General features: G+C 38.5%; 4 protein-coding genes across 6 annotated transcripts; all 4 read left to right on the top strand.

Moving 5' to 3' along the window:
- Window positions 1–213: 213 nt before the first annotated feature.
- LOC128027759 (protocadherin gamma-A11-like) lies at window positions 214–24,484 on the top strand. 3 transcript variants are annotated; one of them, XM_052615615.1, is made up of 2 exons: window positions 214–2,214; window positions 23,226–24,449. In XM_052615615.1, exons 1-2 carry the CDS (start codon window positions 450–452, stop codon window positions 23,828–23,830), a joined length of 2,370 nt encoding a protein of 789 aa, XP_052471575.1. In that variant the 5' UTR covers window positions 214–449; the 3' UTR covers window positions 23,831–24,449. The 3 variants fall into 3 exon arrangements, with proteins under 3 accessions (XP_052471575.1, XP_052471576.1, XP_052471574.1); XM_052615616.1 differs by lacking the exon at window positions 214–2,214 and adding an exon at window positions 3,286–5,205 and having other exon boundaries at window positions 23,226–24,484; XM_052615614.1 differs by lacking the exon at window positions 214–2,214 and adding an exon at window positions 14,019–16,131 and having other exon boundaries at window positions 23,226–24,438.
- LOC128027755 (protocadherin alpha-10-like) lies at window positions 6,119–8,834 on the top strand. Its single transcript, XM_052615610.1, has one exon. The coding sequence runs from the start codon at window positions 6,298–6,300 to the stop codon at window positions 8,767–8,769; it is 2,472 nt and encodes an 823-aa protein (XP_052471570.1). The 5' UTR covers window positions 6,119–6,297; the 3' UTR covers window positions 8,770–8,834.
- Window positions 10,351–13,458, top strand: LOC128027756 (protocadherin beta-15-like). Its single transcript, XM_052615611.1, has one exon. The coding sequence runs from the start codon at window positions 10,707–10,709 to the stop codon at window positions 13,110–13,112; it is 2,406 nt and encodes an 801-aa protein (XP_052471571.1). The 5' UTR covers window positions 10,351–10,706; the 3' UTR covers window positions 13,113–13,458.
- Window positions 17,181–19,853, top strand: LOC128027758 (protocadherin gamma-C3-like). Its single transcript, XM_052615613.1, has one exon. It carries the CDS (start codon window positions 17,394–17,396, stop codon window positions 19,767–19,769), a length of 2,376 nt encoding a protein of 791 aa, XP_052471573.1. The 5' UTR covers window positions 17,181–17,393; the 3' UTR covers window positions 19,770–19,853.
- Window positions 24,485–25,980: the final 1,496 nt, after the last annotated feature.

Here is a 25,980-nt window from a genome sequence, read left to right as displayed (position 1 = left end):
TATTTATGTCCATGATTCGACTGAACTGCTATTTTCTTTTTCAGCTATGTTGCCATTTAATTGTATAATGGGATTTTCACATTAAGTGACTTTTGTTATAGGTTCGACAGAAGATGGTACAGAGTTGCTAAATCCTCCAGAATTATTAATATTATTTAAGATATTAGTTGTTTGAAATTAACAGCATACCGCTCGGTGTCAGTATTGCTCTATGATGTAATGGAGAGATTACGTCCTGCCTAGATGGTGACATGCGCAGTGCTGCACTGTTCTGTACATTTCAGGAGCCAGTGTGAGCCGAGGAAAATTATAGTGCTTATACGGTGGGCTGACGATGCGATTTAAGACATAATTTCCTGATTTCTTTTACTACACGGTTTATCCTGTTGATAATAACCACGGATAATAGATGTCTAGTTCTTGAATATTTTTTGTTTTAATTGCTCGCCATGGGTAAGGATGGACAAAGGCGCACATGGGGATACAGCTGGATTGCTTTTTGTTTGATGATGCATTGTGAACAGCATGTTTCGGCACAGATCAGATATTCTATTCCGGAGGAGGTGAAAGAGGGATCACACGTGGGAAATATTGCTAAAGACCTCGGTCTTGATATCAGTTCGTTAGAGCACAGACGATTCCGTATTGTTTCTGGATCTAAGGACAGCTTTTTCCAGGTAAATCAGAACAATGGCATCTTATACGTTCACAAGAAAATCGACCGAGAGGAGATTTGTGATGGCAATGGCGCATGTTTGCTAAACTTAAAGATTGCAGTTGAAAATCCACTCGAAGTCCACTACGTCGAGGTTGAAATAACAGATGTGAATGATCACTTCCCATCTTTCCCAGAAAAAGACTTACAGATCAAAATAGCGGAAAACACTTTAAAGGGCACTCGCTTTGGTCTTCCAACCGCAAGAGATTTGGATGTTGGCGTTAATTCTGTTCGGTCCTATCGCCTCGGACAAAATGATCATTTTGAGATAGAGGTGAGAGAGAGTGAAGACGGAGATAAAAGTCCTTTTCTACTTTTACAAAAACCGTTAGACAGGGAAAGTCAAGAGAAACACATATTAACATTTACTGCCATCGATGGTGGAAATCCACCTAAATCAGGCTCTTTAAATATAACTGTGTCGGTCCTCGATGTTAACGACAACCGCCCAGTATGCAACAGAGACACATACACTATTTCTTTAAAAGAAAACGCCTCTCCCGGTTTTACTGTAACATTTGTTAATGCAACTGACCCTGATGAGGGCGTTAATGGAGAAGTTGAATATACTTACAGTAGAAACGTGCAGCGAAAAGTACATGATATTTTTGATCTGGACAAGGTAACAGGTGAAATACGTGTCAAAGGCAAAATCGATTATGAACAAAATGAAATTTTTAGACTGAACATCATGGCATCTGATAAGGGACGCCCTCCAATGGATACAGACTGCAGAGTTGTTATTAAGATTATTGATGTCAATGATAATGAACCTGAGATTGAAATAACGTCGCTATCTAATATTGTTTCTGAAGACTCAAAGCCAGGCACAGTCATTTCTCTTATTAGCATAACAGACAAAGATTCAGGAATTAATGGTAAAGTTGTTTGCAGCTTGTCAAAGAATGTACCGTTTGAGCTGAAACCATATGTTCAGCAGAATATGTATTCTCTAGTGACCAAAGAGAGTTTGGACCGGGAGGTTGCATCCCATTATGACATCACAGTAACAGCTACTGATTTAGGCAACCCAGCTCTTTCAGCTTCAAAATCTCTGAGTATAGAGGTGTCCGACGTCAACGATAATACACCACAATTCCCCCACAGCCTTCTTGAGATGTACCTGTTTGAAAATAACCCACCTGGACAGTCCATATTTTCTGTTAGCGCCACTGACGAAGACAAAAATGAAAATGCTCATATTACGTATCATATTATAAGAGGCGACCAGACACAAAACGACATGACTTCATTCCTTAATATCAATTCTGAAACAGGCGTGATTAGTGCTCTCAGAAGTTTTGACTTTGAATTATTAAAAAAGTTTCAGTTCCACATACTTGCAACAGACTCTGGAACTCCGTCTCTGAGCAGTAACGTGACAGTGAACGTGTTTATTCTGGATCAGAACGACAATGTTCCAGTGATCTTGTATCCAGTCAGCGCTAACGGTTCTGCTGAGGGTGTGGAAGAGATTCCCCGTAATGTGAACGCAGGTCATTTGGTGACTAAAGTCAGAGCCTATGATGCAGATATAGGATACAACGGCTGGTTATTATTTACACTGCTGGAAGTTAGTGACCACAGTCTCTTTAGTTTGGATCGTTATACAGGACAGATAAGGACCCTTCGCTCATTCACAGAAACAGACGAAGCCCAGCATAAACTGCTCATTCTGGTCAAAGACAATGGGAACGTTTCACTCTCAGCAACAGCGACTGTGATTGTCAAAGTTGTGGAGCCCAAAGAGGCTTTTGCAGTTTCTGATGTGAAAAACACAGTAAAAGAAGAGGAGGAAAACAACGTGACATTTTATTTAATCATCACTTTGGGCTCGGTTTCAGTGCTTTTTGTCATCAGCATCATCGTGTTGATTGTAATGCAGTGCTCTAAATCGACAGACTATTCGTCCAAGTATTTACAGGAACCAAATTATGACGGGACTCTGTGTCACAGCATCCAGTACAGATCTGGAGACAAACGGTACATGTTAGTTGGACCCAGAATGAGTATCGGCTCTACTATAGTCCCGGGCAGTAATGGAAATACTCTAGTCATACCAGATCGCAGAAGGAGAGATTCTGGAGAGGTAAGAATGCCCGATTAATTCGAATTACAATCAGCGTGTTGTTTTGGAAATGTAGTACGTTATAGTTGCAAAATAGTATTCTTTTACATTTTGATTCTCGCAGGGAGCTGTCCGTTGCGTTGGTGCTGAAATGATATGCAAATCCTTCAGAATATGCTTCATTGTGCTTACATTTTTTATTTAATTTTTTGTCTTGAAAACATTTTAAAACACCAATGTAAGTTGACAAAAATACTGAATGGATCTAAACTTAAATATACTTCATTTATGATTACGTTTATTGTTTGTGTGTGTGTGTGTGTGTGTGTGTTAAATACTCATGGTGGTGAATTTTAAGCGGTTTTCAAGTGTTTTAAACCACTTGGTGTCGGTGTTGCTCCAGCATTTGTCCAGAATATTGAGTGCTGCCCCTGATGATGACGTAAATAGAGCTGTATTTACATTTTTTTTTCACACACACTGGAAAGGCTCGGCATGCATGAACAATACGCTGCGCTGACGGTACCTAAAAAGACCGAGTTCATTTAGTTATTTTCTCATGTATTTGCTAAGAATATTCTTCTGCGGCCTCTAATATTCGAAGATATATACAATTGATCCTAGAGAAACTGTTTGCTAATCGTCTAATCGCACGTGATGGAAGCCGGAGGACAAAGGAGCAGATGGGGGTACTGGATTGCTTTTTGTATTTTTTCAATTGTTGGATTTGGCCAGCAAATTTCAGCTCAGATAAGATATTCAATTCCAGAAGAAGTGAAAGAAGGAACAGCTTTGGGAAATATTGCTAAGGATTTGGGTCTTGAAGTAAGTAGCTTGGTGGACAGGCAGTTTCGAATCGTTTCTGGATCTAAGGAGGAGCTGTTTCAGATAAATCAGGAACATGGCGTTTTGTACGTCCATAAGAAAATCGACAGAGAGTCTTTGTGTGCTGGCAGCGGTGTTTGCATGGTAAATTTAAAAACCGTTATTGAAAATCCTCTCGAGATACATTATGTGGAGGTAGAAATATCAGATATAAACGATCATTCTCCTAGTTTTCCTGAAAAAGAACAGCGCCTAAGAATTTCTGAAAATACACTGCCTGGTGCCGATTATCAGTTACAGGCAGCCGTTGATCCAGATTCTGGAACGAATTCGGTCCGGACCTATAAGTTAAGTCCTAATGATCATTTTGAAATTCGAGTTAGAGAGAGTGATGAGGATAAGGTACCGTTTTTAGTCCTGAAGAAGGCTGTTGATAGGGAGATTACAACTACATACAAGTTACTTTTAACAGCAGTTGACGGAGGAAATCCTCCGAAATCTGGCATTCTTAACATTACTATTACGATTCTTGATACAAATGATAATCGCCCTGTATTTAGTCGAGATACATATTCTGTAACATTACAAGAGAATTCTGCTGTTGGCACGGTGGTAATTCGAGTAAATGCAACTGATATGGATGAGGGACCAAACAGTGAAATTGAATACAGTTTTGCAGCATTAAATAGCAAAGTGCATGAAGTTTTTGAGCTCGATCAGGTCACAGGTGAAATACGTGTAAAGGGAAAAGTTGATTTTGAAGATGCAGAAGTTTATAAACTAGATATTCAGGCATCGGATAAGGGACATCCATCGATGTCTGCAAACTGTAGAGTTGTTATTAAGATTATCGATGTGAATGACAACTGGCCCGATATTGAGATTACGTCACTTTATAAGAACATCCCTGAAGATTCTAAACCTGGAACGGTCATTTCTCTCATCAGTGTGACTGATAAAGATGCAGGGATCAATGGTAAAGTAATTTGTCAGTTAAACAAAAATATTCCCTTTGAGCTTAAACCTTCTTTAAAAGACAATATGTACTCTTTAGTGACAAAAGATCGGTTAGATAGAGAAACGAGTTCACAGTACGAAATTACAATGACAGCCTCAGATTTAGGACAGCCGTCGTTGACTGCATCGACCACTATAACCGTTCAGATTTCTGATGTGAATGATAATTCGCCAGAATTTGTAATAAATCCTTTAGACCTCTATATAATGGAAAATAATGCAGCCGGGTCGTCTATCATTTCTGTAAGCGCCTTTGATAGAGACACTGCTGAAAATGCCATGATATCGTATCATATAATTAGAGGTGATGGAACACCGAATGATTTGTCATCTTTTTTAAATATAAATTCCGCCACTGGTGTTGTTTATTCGCTGAAAAGCTTTGACTTTGAAACACTAAAGACTTCCCACTTCCATGTTCTCGCTACGGATTCTGGAACTCCATCTCTGAGCAGTAACGTGACAGTGAACGTGTTTATTCTGGATCAGAACGACAATATTCCAGTGATTTTGTATCCAGTCAGCTCTAACGGTTCTGCTGAGGGTGTGGAAGAGATTCCCCGTAATGTGAACGCAGGTCATTTGGTGACTAAAGTCAGAGCCTATGATGCAGATATAGGATACAACGGCTGGTTATTATTTTCACTGCAGGAAGTTAGTGACCACAGTCTCTTTAGTTTGGACCGCTATACAGGACAGATAAGGACCCTTCGCTCATTCACAGAAACAGACGAGGCCCAGCATAAACTGATCATTCTGGTCAAAGACAATGGGAACGTTTCACTCTCAGCAACAGCGACTGTGATTGTCAAAGTTGTGGAACCCAAAGAGGCTTTTGCAGCTTCTGATGTGAAGAACGCAGTAAAAGAGGAGGAGGAAAACAACGTGACATTTTATTTGATCATCACTTTGGGCTCGGTTTCTGTGCTTTTTGTCATCAGCATCATCGTGTTGATTGTAATGCAATGCTATAAATCGACAGAACATGCTTCCAAATATTTACAGGATACAAATTACGACGGGACTCTGTGTCACAGCATCCAGTACAGATCTGGAGACAAACGGTACATGTTAGTTGGACCCAGAATGAGTATCGGCTCTACTATAGTCCCTGGCAGTAATGGAAATACTCTAGTGATACCAGATCACAGGAGGAGAGATTCTGGAGAGGTAGGAGTATGCAAATTATATTAAACAACATTTTCTCAGGTTTAGTGTCTTCAATGATGTTTTATGTTTTCATATTTTATGTTTGATATTTGTGCTTGGGAATTAAGCTTTGAACGCTGTAATGAATTTTCGCTGTCCATGGTTCTGAAATGTTTCACTCTTCCGGGGTAACAATACATTCGTTTCCTAGGTTTTTTATATTTTTATTTATTTATTTATTTTATTTTTTTTACACGTGAGAATTTAGACTTACTACTCCTTTTGTACCATGTGGTGTCAGTGTTACATAAGGATATGGCGTAGAGCTTTGGCCCTGCCTATCTACATGTGGTGCGCATGGCTGTTCCGTTCAGTAAAACTGTGACAGCAGCTGTCGAGTACATCGTGAGAAGCGGAAATATAAATATTCTATATTTTTATCGACGCTGTTTAATCAAGATTGTTGCATCTGGGAAAAGACCATTTCAACTGAACACCAATTTTAAAGGAATTATTAACGATGGACGAACAGAGACGCAGATGGGAGAACTGGTGGATGGCTTTGTGTTTCTCTTTTTTTCTCTGCATCGGGCCGCAGGTTTCAGCTCAGATAAGATACACTGTTCCAGAGGAAATGAAAGAGGGATCTGTTGTGGGTAATATTGCTAAGGATCTGGGACTCGACGTGAGTACTTTGGTGGACAGACGGTTCCGTATCGTCTCTGGTTCTAAAAACGCGTTTTTTCAAGTAAATCAAAACAATGGCGAATTGTATATTCAGAAAAGCATAGACAGAGAAGAGCTTTGTGACGGAAACGGTGCATGTGTATTAAATCTAAAAACTGCGGTCGAAAATCCTTTAGAAATTCACTATGTTGCAGTTGAAGTGACAGACATAAATGACAACCATCCTAGTTTTACTGAACATCAACAACATTTCGAGATTGCAGAGCAGACCCCTATAGGAACGAGCTTCCAGTTGCACGCAGCACGAGACCAGGATGCCTCACCTTATTCGGTCCGTTTGTATAAATTGAGTCAGGATGAAAATTTCGAGATTGACATCAGAAACAGCGATGAGGAAAAAATCCCCTTTTTAGTGTTGAAAAAACCACTCGATCGCGAACGTAAGGCAGAACACTTGCTAATTTTGAAAGCCCTCGATGGTGGAAACCCTCCAAATTCAGGTACCCTTAACATTACCGTTACAGTATTGGACAGTAATGATAATCGTCCCGTGTTCAGTCAAAACACATACTATGTCAGTTTACAGGAAAATTCCCCAACTGGAACGACTGTGATTACAATAAAGGCATCTGATAGCGACGAGGGCACAAACAGTGAAATTGAGTATTCGCTTGGTAAAACTTTAAAGCGCAAAGTTTATGACATATTTCAGTTGGATCACATTACAGGCGAAATTAAGGTTAAAGGTGAGATAGACTTTGAGGACACAGATGTATATAAACTGGATGTTCAGGCTTCAGATAAAGGTCAGCCTCCTTTGTCTGCCCAAGGTCTAGTTATTATAAAAATACAAGATATAAACGATAATCAGCCTGAAATTGAGCTGACTTCATTATCTAATGTTGTTGCTGAAGACTGTAAACCTGGAACAGTTATTGCGTTGATTAGTGTCTCAGATAAAGACTCTGGTGTAAATGGTAAAGTTATATGTAGTCTCTCAGAGAATGCTACTTTCGAGTTGAAAGCATCTTTTCAAGATAATATGTATTCGCTGGTGACAAAAGGACATTTGGATCGTGAACTTGTGCCCCATTATGACATTACAATTAGAGCAGCTGATCTAGGTCAGCCGCCCTTATCATCCATCAAAACTTTAAGCATTCATGTAGCAGATGTGAATGACAACCCGCCTGAATTTTCGAATAGTATCCTTGAGCTTTACATATATGAAAATAATGCTCCTGGAGCCTCAATATTCTCTGTGAGAGCATTTGATAAAGATGTAAATGAAAATGCATTGATATCATATCAGATAAATAGAAGTGGAGGGACACAGAATGACATAAGGCCATTCTTGAACATAAATTCAGAAACAGGAGTTATTCATTCGCTTAAAAGTTTTGATTTCGAAGCAGTTAAAACATTTCAGTTCCACGTTGTTGCTTCAGACTCTGGAACTCCGTCTCTGAGCAGTAACGTGACAGTGAACGTGTTTATTCTGGATCAGAACGACAATGTTCCAGTGATCTTGTATCCAGTCAGCGCTAACGGTTCTGCTGAGGGTGTGGAAGAGATTCCTCGTAATGTGAACGCAGGTCATTTGGTGACTAAAGTCAGAGCCTATGATGCAGATATAGGATACAACGGCTGGTTATTATTTTCACTGCAGGAAGTTAGTGACCACAGTCTCTTTAGTTTGGACCGCTATACAGGACAGATAAGGACCCTTCGCTCATTCACAGAAACAGACGAGGCCCAGCATAAACTGCTCATTCTGGTCAAAGACAATGGGAACGTTTCACTCTCAGCAACAGCGACTGTGATTGTCAAAGTTGTGGAGCCCAAAGAGGCTTTTGCAGTTTCTGATTTTAAAAACAAAGTTAAAGACGAGGAGGAAAACAATGTGACATTTTATTTGATCATCACTTTGGGCTCGGTTTCAGTTCTTTTTGTCATCAGCATCATCGTGTTGATTGTAATGCAGTGCTCTAAATCGACAGACTATTCGTCCAAGTATTTACAGGATACAAATTACGACGGGACTCTGTGTCACAGCATCCAGTACAGATCTGGAGACAAACGGTACATGTTAGTTGGACCCAGAATGAGTATCGGCTCTAATTTAGTCCCAGGCAGTAATGGAAATACTCTAGTGATACCAGATCACAGGAGGAGAGATTCTGGAGAGGTAAGCAAATTATTTATGCATCTGTGTATTCATTGTAGGGAACAATCAATGCAGAAGTCACCTGCTCTCTGTGGTACTGAACCTGTTCAGGCTGTTTTTCCAGTGGAACACTATTAGTGTCTGTCTTTCTTAGATTCAGACTTTATTAATTGTTTAGGCTTAGGATTTACATTACAAAAGCACATGGATATTAATAAACATATAGCCAATTTATGAGTAAATGAAAAAAAAATAAAGTACTAATAAAATAAGTAGGAATAGAGAATTTTGTTATTCTGTTTCCTTTTATGAATTTTGCACAATTGTTGTACTGTTGTTCTTTGTCATAACAGGCCTTTCATAACTTGCAGCTAGGTTTGAGCATCTCTGATGAAACTGGTATCTTTTCTTGGGTCTGATGAAATTTATTGTGGTGGGCTGTGAAGTAATGAAATTTTTTTACTAATATGTATAATTTAGTCATGTTAATAAAGTGCAATTATGTTTCCATTTCATTTAGTGTGCAGTGCAGTCTTTCATTTGCCAGTTCTGTCTGTGCCTGTTCATCTATATGGCGAGATTGTATTCACTTGGTCTGTATATGCTTGGGACTTGTTTTAGTCTAGGGTTGGTCCTGTAGTCAGGTACTCCGATAATTTTATATTCTCTGTTTAGGGACAGAAAAATTTTCAGTTTACATTAAGCTGCTTCTGTCCAATGCGGATTGAAATAAATACAGGTATATGCATGTTAGTATTATTTATTTATTTATTTATTTATTTTAATTTTGTTGGTTTGGTCATGTTTTTCATTGTGAAGTCAACTGTAAAACAAAAGGACCTTACTCTGGGATCAGCTGTTTGTATCTCTGGGCTTTGTGATGGAGGTTCTGTACATCATTACTGTCTGGGGGGATTGTGATTTCTTTTTTAATTATTAGTTAGTATCCTACTTTTTCAGGTCTGCCGCCATTATTTAGAGTTTTGAATTGCAATACACTTTCATTTTGGCTGAATTTGATGCCTGCAGTGTTTGTCCTATATAGCAAACTGTTGGATTATGAATGGACCCCAAAGCCTAACCTGATTTTACCAAGTGAGACATGTTCCTGGGACAACATCGTTGTTGACCCTGGAACAACATTGTGATTAACCAATCAGATTTGAAGAACCAGTTTATAGATTTTGTGAAGTTTATGCTTAAAATCAGTGTTTGGTGCTTGTACATCAGTGTCATTCATCTATCATTCCCTCTGATTTTAGGGATTACTCATGGTTAAGGTTAGGTTTAGGTGTAGGGATATGGTTAAGAATATATTTTTGGAGTAAAATGTTGTTCCAGGGTCAACAAAATATGTTGACCTAGGAACACATCGGACTTGGCAAAATCAGGACGTGCGACCCCAAATCACACGTCAACAGAGTGTAATGATTCTTGTAATGGGTTGACATATTTTTAGCCAGAATCTGTTTGACATATAAATTAAGATTATTTTTAATAATAAAAATCTTTTTTACAGCCTTGCATAAGTTTGTTGCTGATGTTTATTCAAACGTATGTATGTATATTTATGATCTTGTTCCAAGCGTTATCTTTTTTGATTCCCTCTCTCTTTCACTTTAATTCAAGCACTCACCCACTCACTTGTTTTAATAAAAACATTCATAAGTTCTGTCTTATGGGAGAATGTTGAGTATTTAAACATAGCTTAATCACAATTTGTGTTGATGGTTTTTAAGTCCACTGATAAAACTATATGCATTTGACAGAAATAAAATATTTTTGGACGTTGCAATGCAACTAACGCTTTAGGTCGCGAGATGTCAGTGTAAACCTAGAGAAAGACTCGTGACGTCAAATGGCTGCTCATGGGTTTTTGTTCCGCCTTCTCAGTTTATTCGTGTGTTTTCTCATTTTCAGCACCGGTTCTGTAAGATTTGTCAGGATTGAGTACAGCGTCTTTCTATTGTCTGAATTGTTTTCAGCGTAACGTGAACAACGATGGAGCTATACAACAAATATTTATAGATTGATCTTGAAATTGCGTTGGAAGGGATTTCTGTAAAATAGGAAAAATGGAACAAAGAAGATGCTCTCATCAGCTGGAGCTGAATGCAAAACTCGCTTTCATTGCTGTATCGCTGTTGTTTGGGAGAGCAGTTTGGGGACAAACACGGTACACGATCTTGGAGGAGCAGAAGGACGGAGCTGCTGTAGGAAATATCGCCAAGGATTTAGGTATTGATCCCAGAACACTAAAGGAGAGGGGATTTCGCATCGTTTCGACCTCAGGCGAGTCAATGTTCAGTTTAAATCAGAATGATGGCGTCTTGTATGTGAACGGTAAAATAGATAGAGAGGAGGTGTGTGAGAGAAGCACCCCGTGTTTAATCAATCTGAAAATCGCTTTAGAAAGCCCATTAGAAATCCACTATGTCATTGTAGAGATATTAGATGTAAACGATCACAGTCCACAGTTTCCCGAGAATGAAAAGCGTCTGGAAATTTGGGAATCTGCTTTGCCAGGCGCGCGATATCCGCTACAGGCAGCGCGAGATCCAGACAGTGGAAGCAATTCGGTTCAGACCTACAAACTCAGTCACAACGACCACTTCCGACTTGAAATTAAAGATCGAGAAGATGGTAAAATTCCTATTCTGATTTTACACAAGCCACTTGACAGAGAAGAAACGAAAAACATAAAATTAGTATTAACTGTTTTTGATGGGGGGAGACCTCCTAAGTCTGGCTCAATAAAAATATTGATTGATGTGCTTGATATAAACGATAATGCGCCTGTTTTTACGAAAGAGGCTTACACTGTTGTTTTGAATGAAAACGCACCTGTGGGCACAACAATTGTACAGGTTAATGCCACTGATTTGGACGAGGGTCAAAATGGAGAGGTAGTTTATGCTTTAGGAAATAATGTTAATCATAACTTGCGTGAACTTTTTCAACTTAATCCATTCACCGGAGAAATCATTGTGAAAGGTGTTTTAGATTTTGAGGTCAAAGATATATATGAAATTGACATTCAGGCATCTGACAAAGGAACAGTTCCTCTTGCTACGGATAAAAGTGTAATCATAAAAGTCGTCGATGTAAATGATAATGCACCGGAAATAGAGGTCACATCATTTTCAAGTTCCATTCCAGAGGATTCCAGACCTGGTACCACAGTGGCTTTGATCAGCGTCACCGATTTAGACTCTGGGCTCAATGGAAAAATCTCTTGTTCAATATCTGATGATATACCTTTTAAACTAATGCCGTCATCACACGATAATATTTATTCTTTAGTTACCTCTGGATTACTTGACAGAGAATCGACATTTCAATATGACATAACATTAGTTGCAAAAGATGCGGGACAACCATCGCTGTCTACTATTAAAACTATAACAACTCTGATATCAGATGTAAATGACAATATTCCAGAATTCTCATTTTCCCCATATGCGTTTTATGTGATGGAAAATAATGTTCCAGGCAAATTTTTATTTTCTGTGTCTGCTACTGACAAAGACTCTAATGAAAATGCTATAGTTAGCTATCAAATATGGAGAGAAAGTAACGAGGAAAATAAATATACGTCTTTCATTAATGTTAATTCTGAGAATGGGGAGATTTATGCCCTTAAGAGCTTTGATTTTGAAACTGTTAAAACCTTCCAGTTCCACGTTATTGCTACAGACTCTGGATCTCCGTCTCTGAGCAGTAATGTGACAGTGAATGTGTTTATTCTGGATCAGAACGACAATGTTCCAGTGATCTTGTATCCAGTCAGCTCTAACGGTTCTGCTGAGGGTGTGGAAGAGATTCCCCGTAATGTGAACGCAGGTCATTTGGTGACTAAAGTCAGAGCCTATGACGCAGATATAGGATACAACGGCTGGTTATTATTTTCACTGCAGGAAGTTAGTGACCACAGTCTCTTTAGTTTGGACCGCTATACAGGACAGATAAGGACCCTTCGCTCATTCACAGAAACAGACGAGGCCCAGCATAAACTGATCATTCTGGTCAAAGACAATGGGAACGTTTCACTCTCAGCAACAGCGACTGTGATTGTCAAAGTTGTGGAGCCCAAAGAGGCTTTTGCAGCTTCTGATGTGAAAAACGTAGTAAAAGACGAGGAGGAAAACAACATGACATTTTATTTGATCATCACTTTGGGCTCGGTTTCAGTGCTTTTTGTCATCAGCATCATCGTGTTGATTGTAATGCAGTGCTCTAAATCGACAGACTATTCGTCCAAGTATGTGCAGGAACCAAATTACGACGGGACTCTGTGTCACAGCATCCAGTACAGATCTGGAGACAAACGGTACATGTTAGTTGGACCCAGAATGAGTATCGGCTCTACTTTAGTCCCGGGCAGTAATGGAAATACTCTAGTGATACCAGATCGAAGGAGGCGAGATTCTGGAGAGGTAAGAAAATGGCTTATGCATCTTTCTTTTAGGAAACAATTTTAACATAGAAACTGGCTGCTGTCCGTGGTACTGAACTTGTTCAGGCTGTATTTAAAAGAAACATTCTTAGTGTCAACCTTTTTCTCAGGTCCAGATTTATTAGATTTAGGATTCACATTACGAAAGCACATCAATATTAAATAAAGAAACATACAGCCAATGAAGAAAGATGCTTAATATATATGTGAGATTGGGGCCTGTTGATACAGTGCAATTCTGTTTCCACTTCATTGTTAGTGTGCAGTGCAGTCTTTAGTTTGTCAGGTCTGTCCGTGCCTGTCCATCTCTATGGCGATGTTGTACTCACTTTTTCTGTAAATGGTCAGGACTTGATTGAGTTTAGGTTTAATCCTGTGGTCAAGTATTCCAGCATTTTTATATTCTCTGTTTAGTGACGGAAATACTTTTCAGTTGCTTTAAGCTGATGCTTCTATCCAATGTTGCTGTTTTCTTTTTTTCTCCCCTTTTTTCTTTTCTTTTTTCATCTGGTTTTCTCCTGTGGTTCAGCTGGACATGTTTTTCATTGTAAAGTCAATTGCAAAACAAAATGACTTCTCTATTGAATCAACTATCGGTAGTTCTGGCCTTTGTGATGGAGGCTCTGTGTTTGGGTGGACTGTAGTTTCAATGCTTTTTTATTTAATTGTTTTTTGGTATCCTCCAAATTCAGCTGGACATGATTTAATTAGAGTTTTGCATTGTAACAGAAGGGTTTTTTTTTTCTTTTTGCTGAATTTGATGCCCGCACCCTCTGAGTGTTGTCCTATTTAGTTAAATGTTGGTTTGTGAACGGTCCACAAATAGTACGTCCAGACATGTTTTTTTTTTGTATTAATATTTAATATAATTTAAAACAATGTAAAAGCTTGTCTTTTAAAAGTCTTAAATCACAATGTGTGTGGATTTTTTTTTAAGTCCACTGATAAAACTACATGCATTTGACAGCCGGAAAATATTTTTGGACGTTGCAATGCAACTAACGCTTTAGGTCGCAAGATGTCAGTGTAAACCTAGAGAAAGACTCGTGACGTCAAATGGCTGCTCATGGGTTTTTGTTCCGCCTTCTCAGTTTATTCGTGTGTTTTCTCATTTTCAGCACCGGTTCTGTAAGATTTGTCAGGATTGAGAACAGCGTCTTTCTATTGTCTGAATTGTTTTCAGCATAACGTGAGCAACGATGGAGCTATACAACAAATATTTATAGATTGATCTTGAAATTGCGTTGGAAGAGATTTCTGTAAAATAGGAAAAATGGAACAAAGAAGATGCTCTCATCAGCTGGAGCTGAATGCAAAACTCGCTTTCATTGCTGTATCGCTGTTGTTTGGGAGAGCAGTTTGGGGACAAACACGGTACACGATCTTGGAGGAGCAGAAGGACGGAGCTGCTGTAGGAAATATCGCGAAGGATTTAGGTATTGATCCCAGAACACTAAAGGAGAGGGGATTTCGCATCGTTTCGACCACAGGCGAGTCAATGTTCAGTTTAAATCAGAATGATGGCGTCTTGTATGTGAACGGTAAAATAGATAGAGAGGAGGTGTGTGAGGGAAGCACCCCGTGTTTAATCAATCTGAAAATCGCTTTAGAAAGCCCATTAGAAATCCACTATGTCACTGTAGAGATATTAGATGTAAACGATCACAGTCCACAGTTTCCCGAGAATGAAAAGCGTCTGGAAATTGGGGAATCTGCTTTGCCAGGCGCGCGATATCCGCTACAGGCAGCGCGAGATCCAGACAGTGGAAGCAATTCGGTTCAGACCTACAAACTCAGTCACAACGACCACTTCCGACTTGAAATTAAAGATCGAGAAGAAGATGGTAAAATTCCTATTCTGATTTTACACAAGCCACTTGACAGAGAAGAAACGAAAAACATAAAATTAGTATTAACTGTTTTTGATGGGGGGAGACCTCCTAAGTCTGGCTCAATAGAAATATTTGTTGATGTACAGGATATAAACGATAATGTACCTGTTTTTACGAAAGAGGCTTACACTGTTGTTTTGAATGAAAACGCACCTGTGGGCACAACAATTGTACAGGTTAATGCCACTGATTTGGACGAGGGTCAAAATGGAGAGGTCGTTTATGCATTGGGAAATAATGTCAATAATAATTTACGCAGATTTTTTAAAGTAAATTCAATCACTGGGGAAATAATTTTGACCGATCGTTTGGATTTTGAGATGAAGGATAAATACGAGATTGACATACAAGCATCTGACAAAGGAATTGTTCCTCATGCGACGGATAAAAGTGTAATCATAAAAGTCGTCGATGTAAATGATAATGCACCGGAAATAGAGGTCACATCATTTTCAAGCTCCATTCCAGAAGATTCCAGACCTGGTACCACAGTGGCTTCGATCAGCGTCACCGATTTAGACTCAGGGCTCAATGGAAAAATCTCTTGTTCAATATCTGATGATATACCTTTTAAACTAATGCCGTCATCACACGAAAATATTTATTCTTTAGTTACCTCTGGATTACTTGACAGAGAATCGACATTTCAATATGACATAACATTAGTTGCAAAAGATGCGGGACAACCATCGCTGTCTACTATTAAAACTATAACAACTCTGATATCAGATGTAAATGACAATATTCCAGAATTCTCATTTTCCCCATATGCGTTTTATGTGATGGAAAATAATGTTCCAGGCAAATTTTTATTTTCTGTGTCTGCTACTGACAAAGACTCTAATGAAAATGCTATAGTTAGCTATCAAATATGGAGAGAAAGTAGCGAGGAAAATAAATATACGTCTTTCATTAATATTAATTCTGAAAATGGGGAGATTTATGCGCTTAAGAGTTTTGATTTTGAAACTGTTAAGACATTCCAGTTCCATGTTATCGCTACAGACTCTGGATCTCCGTCTCTGAGCAGTAATGTGACAGTGAATGTGTTTATTCTGGATCAGAACGACAATGTTCCAGTGATCTTGTATCCAGTCAGCTCTAACGGTTCTGCTGAGGGTGTGGAAGAGATTCCCCGTAATGTGAACGCAGGTCATTTGGTGACTAAAGTCAGAGCCTATGACGCAGATATAGGATACAACGGCTGGTTATTATTTTCACTGCTGGAAGTTAGTGACCACAGTGTCTTTAGTTTGGACCGCTATACAGGACATATAAGGACCCTTCGCTCATTCACAGAAACAGACGAGGCCCAGCATAAACTGATCATTCTGGTCAAAGACAATGGGAACGTTTCACTCTCAGCAACAGCGACTGTGATTGTCAAAGTTGTGGAGCCCAAAGAGGCTTTTGCAGTTTCTGATGTGAAGACCGCAGTAAAAGACGAGGAGGAAAACAACGTGACATTTTATTTGATCATCACTTTGGGCTCGGTTTCAGTGCTTTTTGTCATCAGCATCATCGTATTGGTTGTAATGCAATGCTCTAAATCGACAGACTATTCGTCCAAGTATTTGCAGGAACCAAATTATGACGGGACCCTGTGTCACAGCATCCAGTACAGATCTGGAGACAAACGGTACATGTTAGTCGGACCCAGAATGAGTATCGGCTCTACTATAGTCCCGGGCAGTAATGGAAATACTCTAGTCATACCAGATCGAAGGAGGAGAGATTCTGGAGAGGTAAGAAAAGGACTAGAGGTGTATTGCCAGCTTTGTACTTTTATTATATATATATATATATATATATATATATATATATATATATATATATATATATATATATATATATATATATATATATATAATAAAAGTACAAAGCTATATGTTTATTTTTATAACTACACATGCATGTGAATTCTGTATTATTCTTAGATTGTTTGTTTTGCTGTTTCCTAATGGCTGAACCGCTGAACGAGCTAGTCGCTGTCCTTGGTGCTGAATAAATGATGCAGATTTCTGCCCTGCAAAATTCTCTCTTTTTTCTATTTCTGTGTGTATTTAAGATCTATTAGACGAGCTTTAAAAACTTAAAAATTATTAATTAATTTCATTATGAATTCGCAGTTAAATTAATAGCAATGTAAGGAAATACCGCGAGGTGTCAGTGTGAACGTATAGTGAGGCACCCAAGTGAGATTCAGAACGTCAGAGTACCTCCCTGTTTTGTTTTCGTCGACATTTAGATTTGTATATGTTCTCTATTTCATCTGCGGCGTGGCTTACTCGGTGCCTTTGTCCTTTGTTTTTCTTAGTAAAATCTTTCGAGGATTAGGGAATCTGTCATGCGATCTTTGCAATGATATTTGGATAATTGATGTGAAACTGCTGTGGAACCGATACGTTGCAAAAATGGGACAAAGACATGATCAGTGCCTTGGGCGGCAGGTGAAAATCATCATGGTTGTATCGCTTATTTTTGGCAGAGTGGTTTTGGCACAAATACGCTACTCGATTTCTGAAGAGCAAAATGACGGAGCTGCTGTGGGAAATGTTGCAAAGGATTTGGGTATTGATCGCAGAACGCTAAAGGAGAGGGGATTTCGTATCGTCTCGACTTCAGGCGAGTCAATGTTCAGTGTAAATCAGAATGATGGCGTCTTGTATGTGAACGGTAAATTAGATAGAGAGGAGGTGTGCGAAAGAAGCACCCCGTGTTTAATAAATCTAAAAATCGCATTAGAAAATCCTCTAGAGATTCATTACGTCACTGTTGATGTAATAGACGTGAATGACCACGGTCCGAGATTCCCAGAGCAGGAAAAACATTTAGAAATAAGTGAAACGGTGTTTCCCGGTGCGCGATTCCAGCTTCAAGCAGCTCGGGATCCAGACAGTGGCAGTAATTCAGTTCAAATGTATAAACTGAGCCACACCGATTATTTTCGTATTGAAATTATAGATCGTGATGAAGACGGTAAAGCTCCCGTGTTGATCTTACAAAAACCGCTCGACCGAGAGATTACAAAAAGTATGAAACTGCAGTTGACTGCTTTAGATGGAGGCAGACCCCCAAAGTCTGGAACTATGGATATTGGGATAGATGTGCTAGATATAAACGACAATGCTCCTGTGTTCACTAAAGATGCTTACACTGTTATGCTGAATGAAAACGCACCTGTAGGCACAGTTGTTTTAAGAGTGAATGCAACTGATTTGGACGAAGGTCAGAACGGGGAAGTAGTTTATTCATTAGGGCACAATGTTAATTACAAGTTACGTAAACTTTTTGATGTCAATCCAATCACTGGAGAAATGATTGTGACAGGTCTTTTGGATTTTGAGATAAAAGATAAATATCAAATTGACATTCAAGCATCAGACAAAGGAAGTGTTCCTCAAACCACAGATAAAATTATAACTATAAAAATTTCTGATATAAATGATAATCCCCCTCAGATAGAAGTGACATCATTCTCAAGTGCCATTCCTGAAGACTCTAAACCTGGCACAACGGTGGCTTTAATAAGTGTCTCTGATTTAGATTCTGGAATAAATGGGAGAGTCACCTGTTCAATACCCGAGGATATGCCTTTCAAACTAATGCTGTCATCACAAGAAAATACATACTCATTAGTGACAACTTCATCTCTTGACAGAGAGACAACTTCTCGCTATGACATAACATTAGAAGCCAAAGATGCTGGTCAGCCACCACTGTCTTCTGTTAAATCTATAACTGTCCAGGTATCAGATGTTAATGACAATAGTCCACAGTTCTCTTTTTCCCCTTATGCATTTTATGTGATCGAGAATAATGCTCCAGGCAAATCTTTATTTTCTGTGTCTGCCTCTGACAAAGACACAAGTGAAAATGGCGTAGTCAGTTATCAAATATGGAGAGATGGTGTAGAAAACAAATATACATCTTTCATTAATATTAACCCTGAAAATGGAGACATTTATGCACTTAAGAGCTTTGATTTTGAAACTGTTAAAACTTTCCAGTTCCAAATTGTTGCAACAGACTCTGGAACTCCGTCTCTGAGCAGTAACGTGACAGTGAACGTGTTTATTCTGGATCAGAACGACAATGTTCCAGTGATCTTGTATCCAGTCAGCGCTAACGGTTCTGCTGAGGGTGTGGAAGAGATTCCCCGTAATGTGAACGCAGGTCATTTGGTGACTAAAGTCAGAGCCTATGACGCAGATATAGGATACAACGGCTGGTTATTATTTTCACTGCTGGAAGTTAGTGACCACAGTCTCTTTAGTTTGGACCGCTATACAGGACAGATTAGGACCCTTCGCTCATTCACAGAAACAGACGAGGCCCAGCATAAACTGATCATTCTGGTCAAAGACAATGGGAACGTTTCTCTCTCAGCAACAGCGACTGTGATTGTCAAAGTTGTGGAGCCAAAAGAGGCTTTTGCAGCTTCTGATGTTAAAAATGCAGTAAAAGACGAGGAGGAAAACAACGTGACATTTTATTTGATCATCACTTTGGGCTCGGTTTCAGTGCTTTTTGTCATCAGCATCATCGTGTTGATTGTAATGCAGTGCTCTAAATCGACAGACTATTCGTCCAAGTATTTACAGGAACCAAATTATGACGGAACATTGTGTCACAGCATCCAGTACCGATCTGGAGACAAACGGTACATGTTAGTTGGACCCAGAATGAGTATCGGCTCTACTATAGCACCAGGCAGTAATAGGAACACTCTGGTGATACCAGATCGCAGGAGGAGAGATTCTGGAGAGGTAAGAAATGTTAAGGTTTGATATATATTTTAATTTGTTTAAGTATTTTTATGACCATTACTATTTAGATATAGATTGTGGTGAAAGAGTTGCATCAAATACATAGACATGCATTACTGGAGCTGGACAGTGGATTTATGGATCTCAACATATACATTGAATGGTATTGGAAAAGTTTATGTTGAAATGTTACTAAGTGAAGGACATACTTGCTAATGTTAAATGTTCATATTTAGAAGAGTTTCTTTTGTTTGCATTTTGTGGTTACTATTGTGGTGAAGAGTAGATCTCCTTCTTAGATTGTGGGAGTTACATGAAAACCATTGTGTTGCTTTACTAAACATGCAGTAGCTAGTTGTGCAAATGCCAGTGTAGTATGTCTTTTCTTGCATACTCTTGTAATGCATTACATTTGCTAAAATTATATTTAGCATGTGAGAATAATGACCAATGCTTTTTGGGTAACAATTCGCAATAAGGTTAATTAGTTAACAGTAATTAACTGTATCAGTTAACATGAACTAAGCATGAACAATACTTCTACATCATTTATTGATCTTAGTTCATGTTAATTTCAATATTTACAACTACATTATTCAAATCAAAAGTTGTATTTATTAACATTAGTTTATGCACTGTGAACTAACATGAAATATCAATGAATAACTGTATTGTCATTAACAGTAGCAACGATTAATAAATACTGTTACAAATGTATTGAACATTGTTAGTTAATGTTCCTTTATACATTAACTAATGTTAACAAATGACACCTTATTTTAAGATTAATGAGATATTTTGAGGTGAATTTTGATCTATCTATCTGTCTGTCTGTATGTCTGTCTCATTTTATGTATACATTTTTATATGTGGTCGTCTTTTTTCCCCACATATCAATGTTAAGTCTTACATTTATTAAAAAAAGACATCATTTTTTATACAATCTTAGAACTATAACCTTTAGTAAAAGAAGGGTGTCAAACAGTAGTCCTTGCTGAGAATTACGCATCAAGTTTTGACAACATACTTTGATGGCTTTAGAATGTGAATTAGAAATAGAATTTAGAATGTTTGATAATACGATTTTAGTTCACATGATTGAGTGACAGATGATCCAGCTACTACCTGTTATTGTATTATTATTATTATTATTATTATTATTATTATTATTATTATTAAGTGAACTAGTTTCTAATGCCATTGATGGCTTCTTTAAAAGATCACAAGTTAACTTTTATGATTGTAGGTCTATGGCGGCTACATAAAAGTGGACTGTTTTGGTTGGCATGAAATATAAAAATAAACAGTTCTAATAACTTCTGTGCGTCATTTGGACATACATCTCGTCTTAATTATTCCTTTTTATGTTTTTATTTTTAATCATTATTATTATTATTTTATTTAGCATAACTGTCTGTTGTTTTAATTTCTCAGTTATGTTCGTTTGCAGTTAAAAATAAATTCGCCTGGTGTCAGTACACACCAAAAATACTGGCCTGACGTGGCGTCGTCTGTTGCAGTTTCAATTTCATTGGCTCTCGTCAGTTCGTAATGAACGCCGTGGACATTGCCTTCACTTTTGCCAAGAGCAACCTGCTTCGTATCGGAAATATTTTCTAACATAAATCATGATTTTTATGGTCAGCGCTTAACTTTGTTATGGGTCAAATTTTTAGTGTGAAACATCTCTAAACTACGTTTTAATTTCCTGCAAAATGCAACGAAGGGCGCGTTCATCATGGCGCCTCAGACTTACACTGATGGCGTTGGGAATGCTGCTTTGGAGAGAGGTACGCGCACAAATACGATATTCTCTTTCTGAGGAACAGAAAGAAGGATCTGCTGTCGGAAACCTTGCGAAGGATTTAGGTCTCGATACCAGAACGTTAAAGGAGAGAGGATTTCGGATCGTTTCAACTTCAGGTGACTCGCTGTTCACGGTGAATCAGAATGACGGGATTTTAAGTGTAAATGGAAAGATAGATCGCGAGGAGGTGTGCGAGAGAAGCAGCTCGTGTGTCATCAATCTAAAAATCGCGCTAGAAAACCCTTTGGAAATTCACTACGTTTCGATTGAAATCTTGGACGTCAATGATCATGCTCCGACATTCCCAGAAAAAGAAAAGCGGTTGGAAATATGGGAATCTGCCCTACCAGGAGGGCGATATCAGTTACAGGCGGCGCGGGATCCCGATGGCGGCACGAACTCTGTTCAACAATATAAACTCAGTCATAATGATAATTTCCGCATAGAGGTTAAAGATCGCGGAGAAGATCGCAAAATGCCCTTTTTGATTCTCCAAAAACCTTTGGATAGAGAAACAAGCCGTAGACACAAGCTAGTCCTCACTGCGCTCGATGGAGGGCGACCCCCAAAGTCTGGAACAATGGATATAGTAGTTGACGTTTTAGATGTTAATGACAACATGCCAGTTTTCACACAAGAACTTTACTCTGTGATGCTTCAAGAAAATGTTCCTGTAGGCACAACTGTTATACAGGTTAATGCTACTGACATGGATGAAGGTCCAAATGGAGAAATTTATTATTCGTTTGGAAAGGATATAGACAATAGGCTAATACAACTTTTCGATTTAAACTCCAGTACTGGATTAATGACTGTGATTGGACCTATTGATTTTGAAGAGATGGATAACTTTGAAATAGATATCCAAGCATCAGACAAAGGACCTGTTCCTCTCATGTCAGATAAGAGTATAAGCATTAAAATCGTTGATGTAAATGACAATGTGCCCGAGATCGAAGTGACATCATTTTCAAATGCAGTGCCTGAAGACACTAAAATTGGAACCACTGTGGCTTTAATCGGCGTCAGTGATTTGGACTCTGGTGTAAATGGGAAAGTGTTATGCTACATAACTGAAGAAATACCTTTCAGACTAATGGCATCATCCCACGATAACATTTACGCACTGGTTACCGCCTCATCTCTTGATAGAGAAACTGTACCTCGCTATGACATCACATTAGTAGCCAAAGATGCTGGTCAGCCACCTCTGTCTTCAGTTAAAACTATAACTGTGCAGATATTAGATGTAAATGACAATAGTCCAAAATTTTCTCTTTCACCCTATGCTTTTTATGTGATGGAAAACAATATTCCAGGCAAATCTTTGTTTTCTGTATCTGCTTCTGATCGTGATTTAGATGAAAATGCTGTTGTACACTATAACATTTGGAGAGACTCTGGAGATGAACACAAATACGTATCTTTCATTAATATTAACTCTGAAAATGGGGAGATTTATGCCCTTAAGAGCCTTGACTTTGAAACTGATAAGACCTTCCAGTTCCATGTTATTGCTACAGACTCTGGATCTCCGTCTCTGAGCAGTAACGTGACAGTGAACGTGTTTATTCTGGATCAGAACGACAATGTTCCAGTGATCTTGTATCCAGTCAGCTCTAACGGTTCTGCTGAGGGTGTGGAAGAGATTCCCCGTAATGTGAACACAGGTCATTTGGTGACTAAAGTCAGAGCCTATGACGCAGATATAGGATACAACGGCTGGTTATTATTTTCACTGCTGGAAGTTAGTGACCACAGTCTCTTTAGTTTGGACCGCTATACAGGACAGATAAGGACCCTTCGCTCATTCACAGAAACAGACGAGGCCCAGCATAAACTGCTCATTCTGGTCAAAGACAATGGGAACGTTTCTCTCTCAGCAACAGTGACTGTGATTGTCAAAGTTGTGGAGCCCAAAGAGGCTTTTGCAGCTTCTGATTTTAAAAACACAGTAAAAGACGAGGAAGAAAACAACGTGACATTTTATTTAATCATCACTTTGGGCTCGGTTTCAGTGCTTTTTGTCATCAGCATCATCGTGTTGATTGTAATGCAGTGCTCTAAATCGACAGACTATTCGTCCAAGTATTTGCAGGAACCAAATTACGACGGGACTCTGTGTCACAGCATCCAGTACAGATCTGGAGACAAACGGTACATGTTAGTTGGACCCAGAATGAGTATCGGCTCTACTTTAGTCCCGGGCAGTAATGGAAATACTCTAGTCATACCAGATCGAAGGAGGAGAGATTCTGGAGAGGTAAAATTGTGATCTGTGATGGCTTTTGTGTATATTTTGTTTGGCCGAACTGTCCTCTCATCACCCTCAAATACATTCAAAATAAACAAATGCAGTAGTTTTTTAATGTGAGCACATGAAAAAGACAAGCTGATCTCTGATGTAAAATGGTTCAACAGGCTAAAGGCCCCTGAATCTGAATGATGAGATAATGATAGTTTCAGAACTCAAGGAATGAACATATGTATGTGTTTACATACAATCTGTATATATGTCTGGAGTGAGAGCAAATCTCTTCATTATCTCACTAACTCCAATGCAGATTTTGCTACAAAAGATGCAAGGCTGAATGTGATCCTTTTTGGATAATGTTTTTTTTTCATCTATACGTATTTCATCTTACATTTATAAATGTATGAAAGTAATGGAGAAAATCTCTCTCTCTCTCTCTCTCTCTCTCTCTCTCTCTCTCTCACTCACTCATTTGTTTGTAGCATTTATTTCCCCTGACATTATCTGTATTTGTGAATTTAAAACGTTGTATTTCTTGATTGCATATGCTTCCAGATGTGATGAAATCATGTCATCATTAACATTCCATCACGCTGCACATTCTGATTCCCATTCATTCTCTGTCTGGTATCCATAGTAACACACCCTTTACCCTGAGAAAAGGAAACATGAGCAGTAAATTGAGACAAACAGAGAGAAATTAACAGAATGCATTGGTTGGTCAGTTTGCTTGGTTTTAAACAACTTGGTTTATGACATTAAATGGATTTAGATGTAGAGTTGAAACTGTAATCTAGTTACCAGATGGTGTCAACAGATTCAGCCCCCTGTGAAGAGGACACACAGAGTCATGTGTTTGATTGTGGGAGGCAGTTTCAGATGCGTGTTCTCTCGGTGTGTGTGTGTAGTGGGATGTGCTGTCATGCTTGTCTTTGCTTTACCAGATTATTTCTGTGTATCTAAAAATCATATTAATGATGTTGCTCGTTATAATGTAGCGCTCAGATGACAGCAGTTTTTTCTAAATCAGTTTGAGAGTTTTTATATATGTGCTGAACACCTCAGGCTGTTACTCGAGCATGTTTTAGTCCATCGAGCAGACAGGATTGGCCTAATTCTATGTTGTTGAACACACATTTCATCTCTCTTCACTTTAAATATTTCTGTCCTCACTGTCACAGACAAATTGTTACGGTTAGAGTATATAACAATTTGTCTAAATTAAACATTTATTTTAAATAGAATGTTGGGATGAGTTAGGTTTTTAATTGCTGTGTGTGTGGATGATAAAATCCACTGTCCTTCTGTGCTGAGTTCAGAGTACTGAACTGCAGGTCTAATCAGGTTCTGCAGAGATCAGCAGGATACTGAATCTGGTCCAACAAAAACACACACATGCACTGACCATAGACCGGTTCAGCTACGGTGCTACTCGGCATCTCATTTAGTTGCTGCTGCATCTGCTATTTGAAGTCTTTGTTCAGTGTCTAAATAGAAACCTGTGATTTTATAACAGTGGCAGTCTATTCATCTGGACTCTGTTTCAATCGCTCATCTTAGGTTCAGATTTCAAGATAGATTATATTGACTGTTTAATTACTTAGCAGTGCATTTGATTTATCAGTACTGCTGGGTCCAAGCTGTACAAAATAACTGAAAATGTAATTCTACTATTTAAATATAATAAATAATTGTATGAATATTTGTAATTTTATAAAAAGAATCAGTTGCAGACACATCTTTTTTTTTGGCCCACCCCAGTTGCCATGGTAACAGCAGAGGAAGAGCACTCTCTTTGTTTACTGATTCCAGTTGCTCTGGTAGCAGAAGGCATTTTTAAAATAATCGAGAGTGATTTGTTAATTTTTTTACAGCTACATTTGAAGCTACTAATGTTTTTTTTTGTTTTTTTTCTGTTAGCTGGACAATCTGTTAAGTGTGGTTTTGTTGTTTTGATTTTTGATTTGGATCGTATTGTTGATGCGTGCTATTTTAAGGAAGAACGGTTACTTTCTGTAATCTTTCTTATGTAAAAACTTTCTTCACCCTCTAGATCTGTAAATGTTTTTAAGTGTATGTTGTATAGCCTTAGATACAATTTGTCTTTTTTTTTTTTTTTTTTTTTTGCTTTGTCAGACACTTAATTGTGTGTTGCCATAATCATATTTTTG

This window comes from Carassius gibelio, chromosome A14 (assembly GCF_023724105.1).
Source record: "Carassius gibelio isolate Cgi1373 ecotype wild population from Czech Republic chromosome A14, carGib1.2-hapl.c, whole genome shotgun sequence".
Classification (NCBI taxonomy): domain Eukaryota; kingdom Metazoa; phylum Chordata; class Actinopteri; order Cypriniformes; family Cyprinidae; genus Carassius; species Carassius gibelio.
This window is presented reverse-complemented; position numbering and strand designations above follow the sequence as displayed.

Bases quoted from the DNA above. Each gene is read 5' to 3' on its own strand.
- LOC128027755 (XM_052615610.1), top strand. From the start codon at position 6,298: ATGGACGAACAGAGACGCAGATGGGAGAACTGGTGGATGGCTTTGTGT.
- LOC128027756 (XM_052615611.1), top strand. From the start codon at position 10,707: ATGGAACAAAGAAGATGCTCTCATCAGCTGGAGCTGAATGCAAAACTC.
- LOC128027759 (XM_052615614.1), top strand. From the start codon at position 14,361: ATGGAACAAAGAAGATGCTCTCATCAGCTGGAGCTGAATGCAAAACTC. The intron at 16,132-23,225 runs GTCATTTGGTGA...ATGTGAACACAG, and splicing joins TCCCCGTAATGTGAACGCAG to GTCATTTGGTGACTAAAGTC.
- LOC128027758 (XM_052615613.1), top strand. From the start codon at position 17,394: ATGGGACAAAGACATGATCAGTGCCTTGGGCGGCAGGTGAAAATCATC.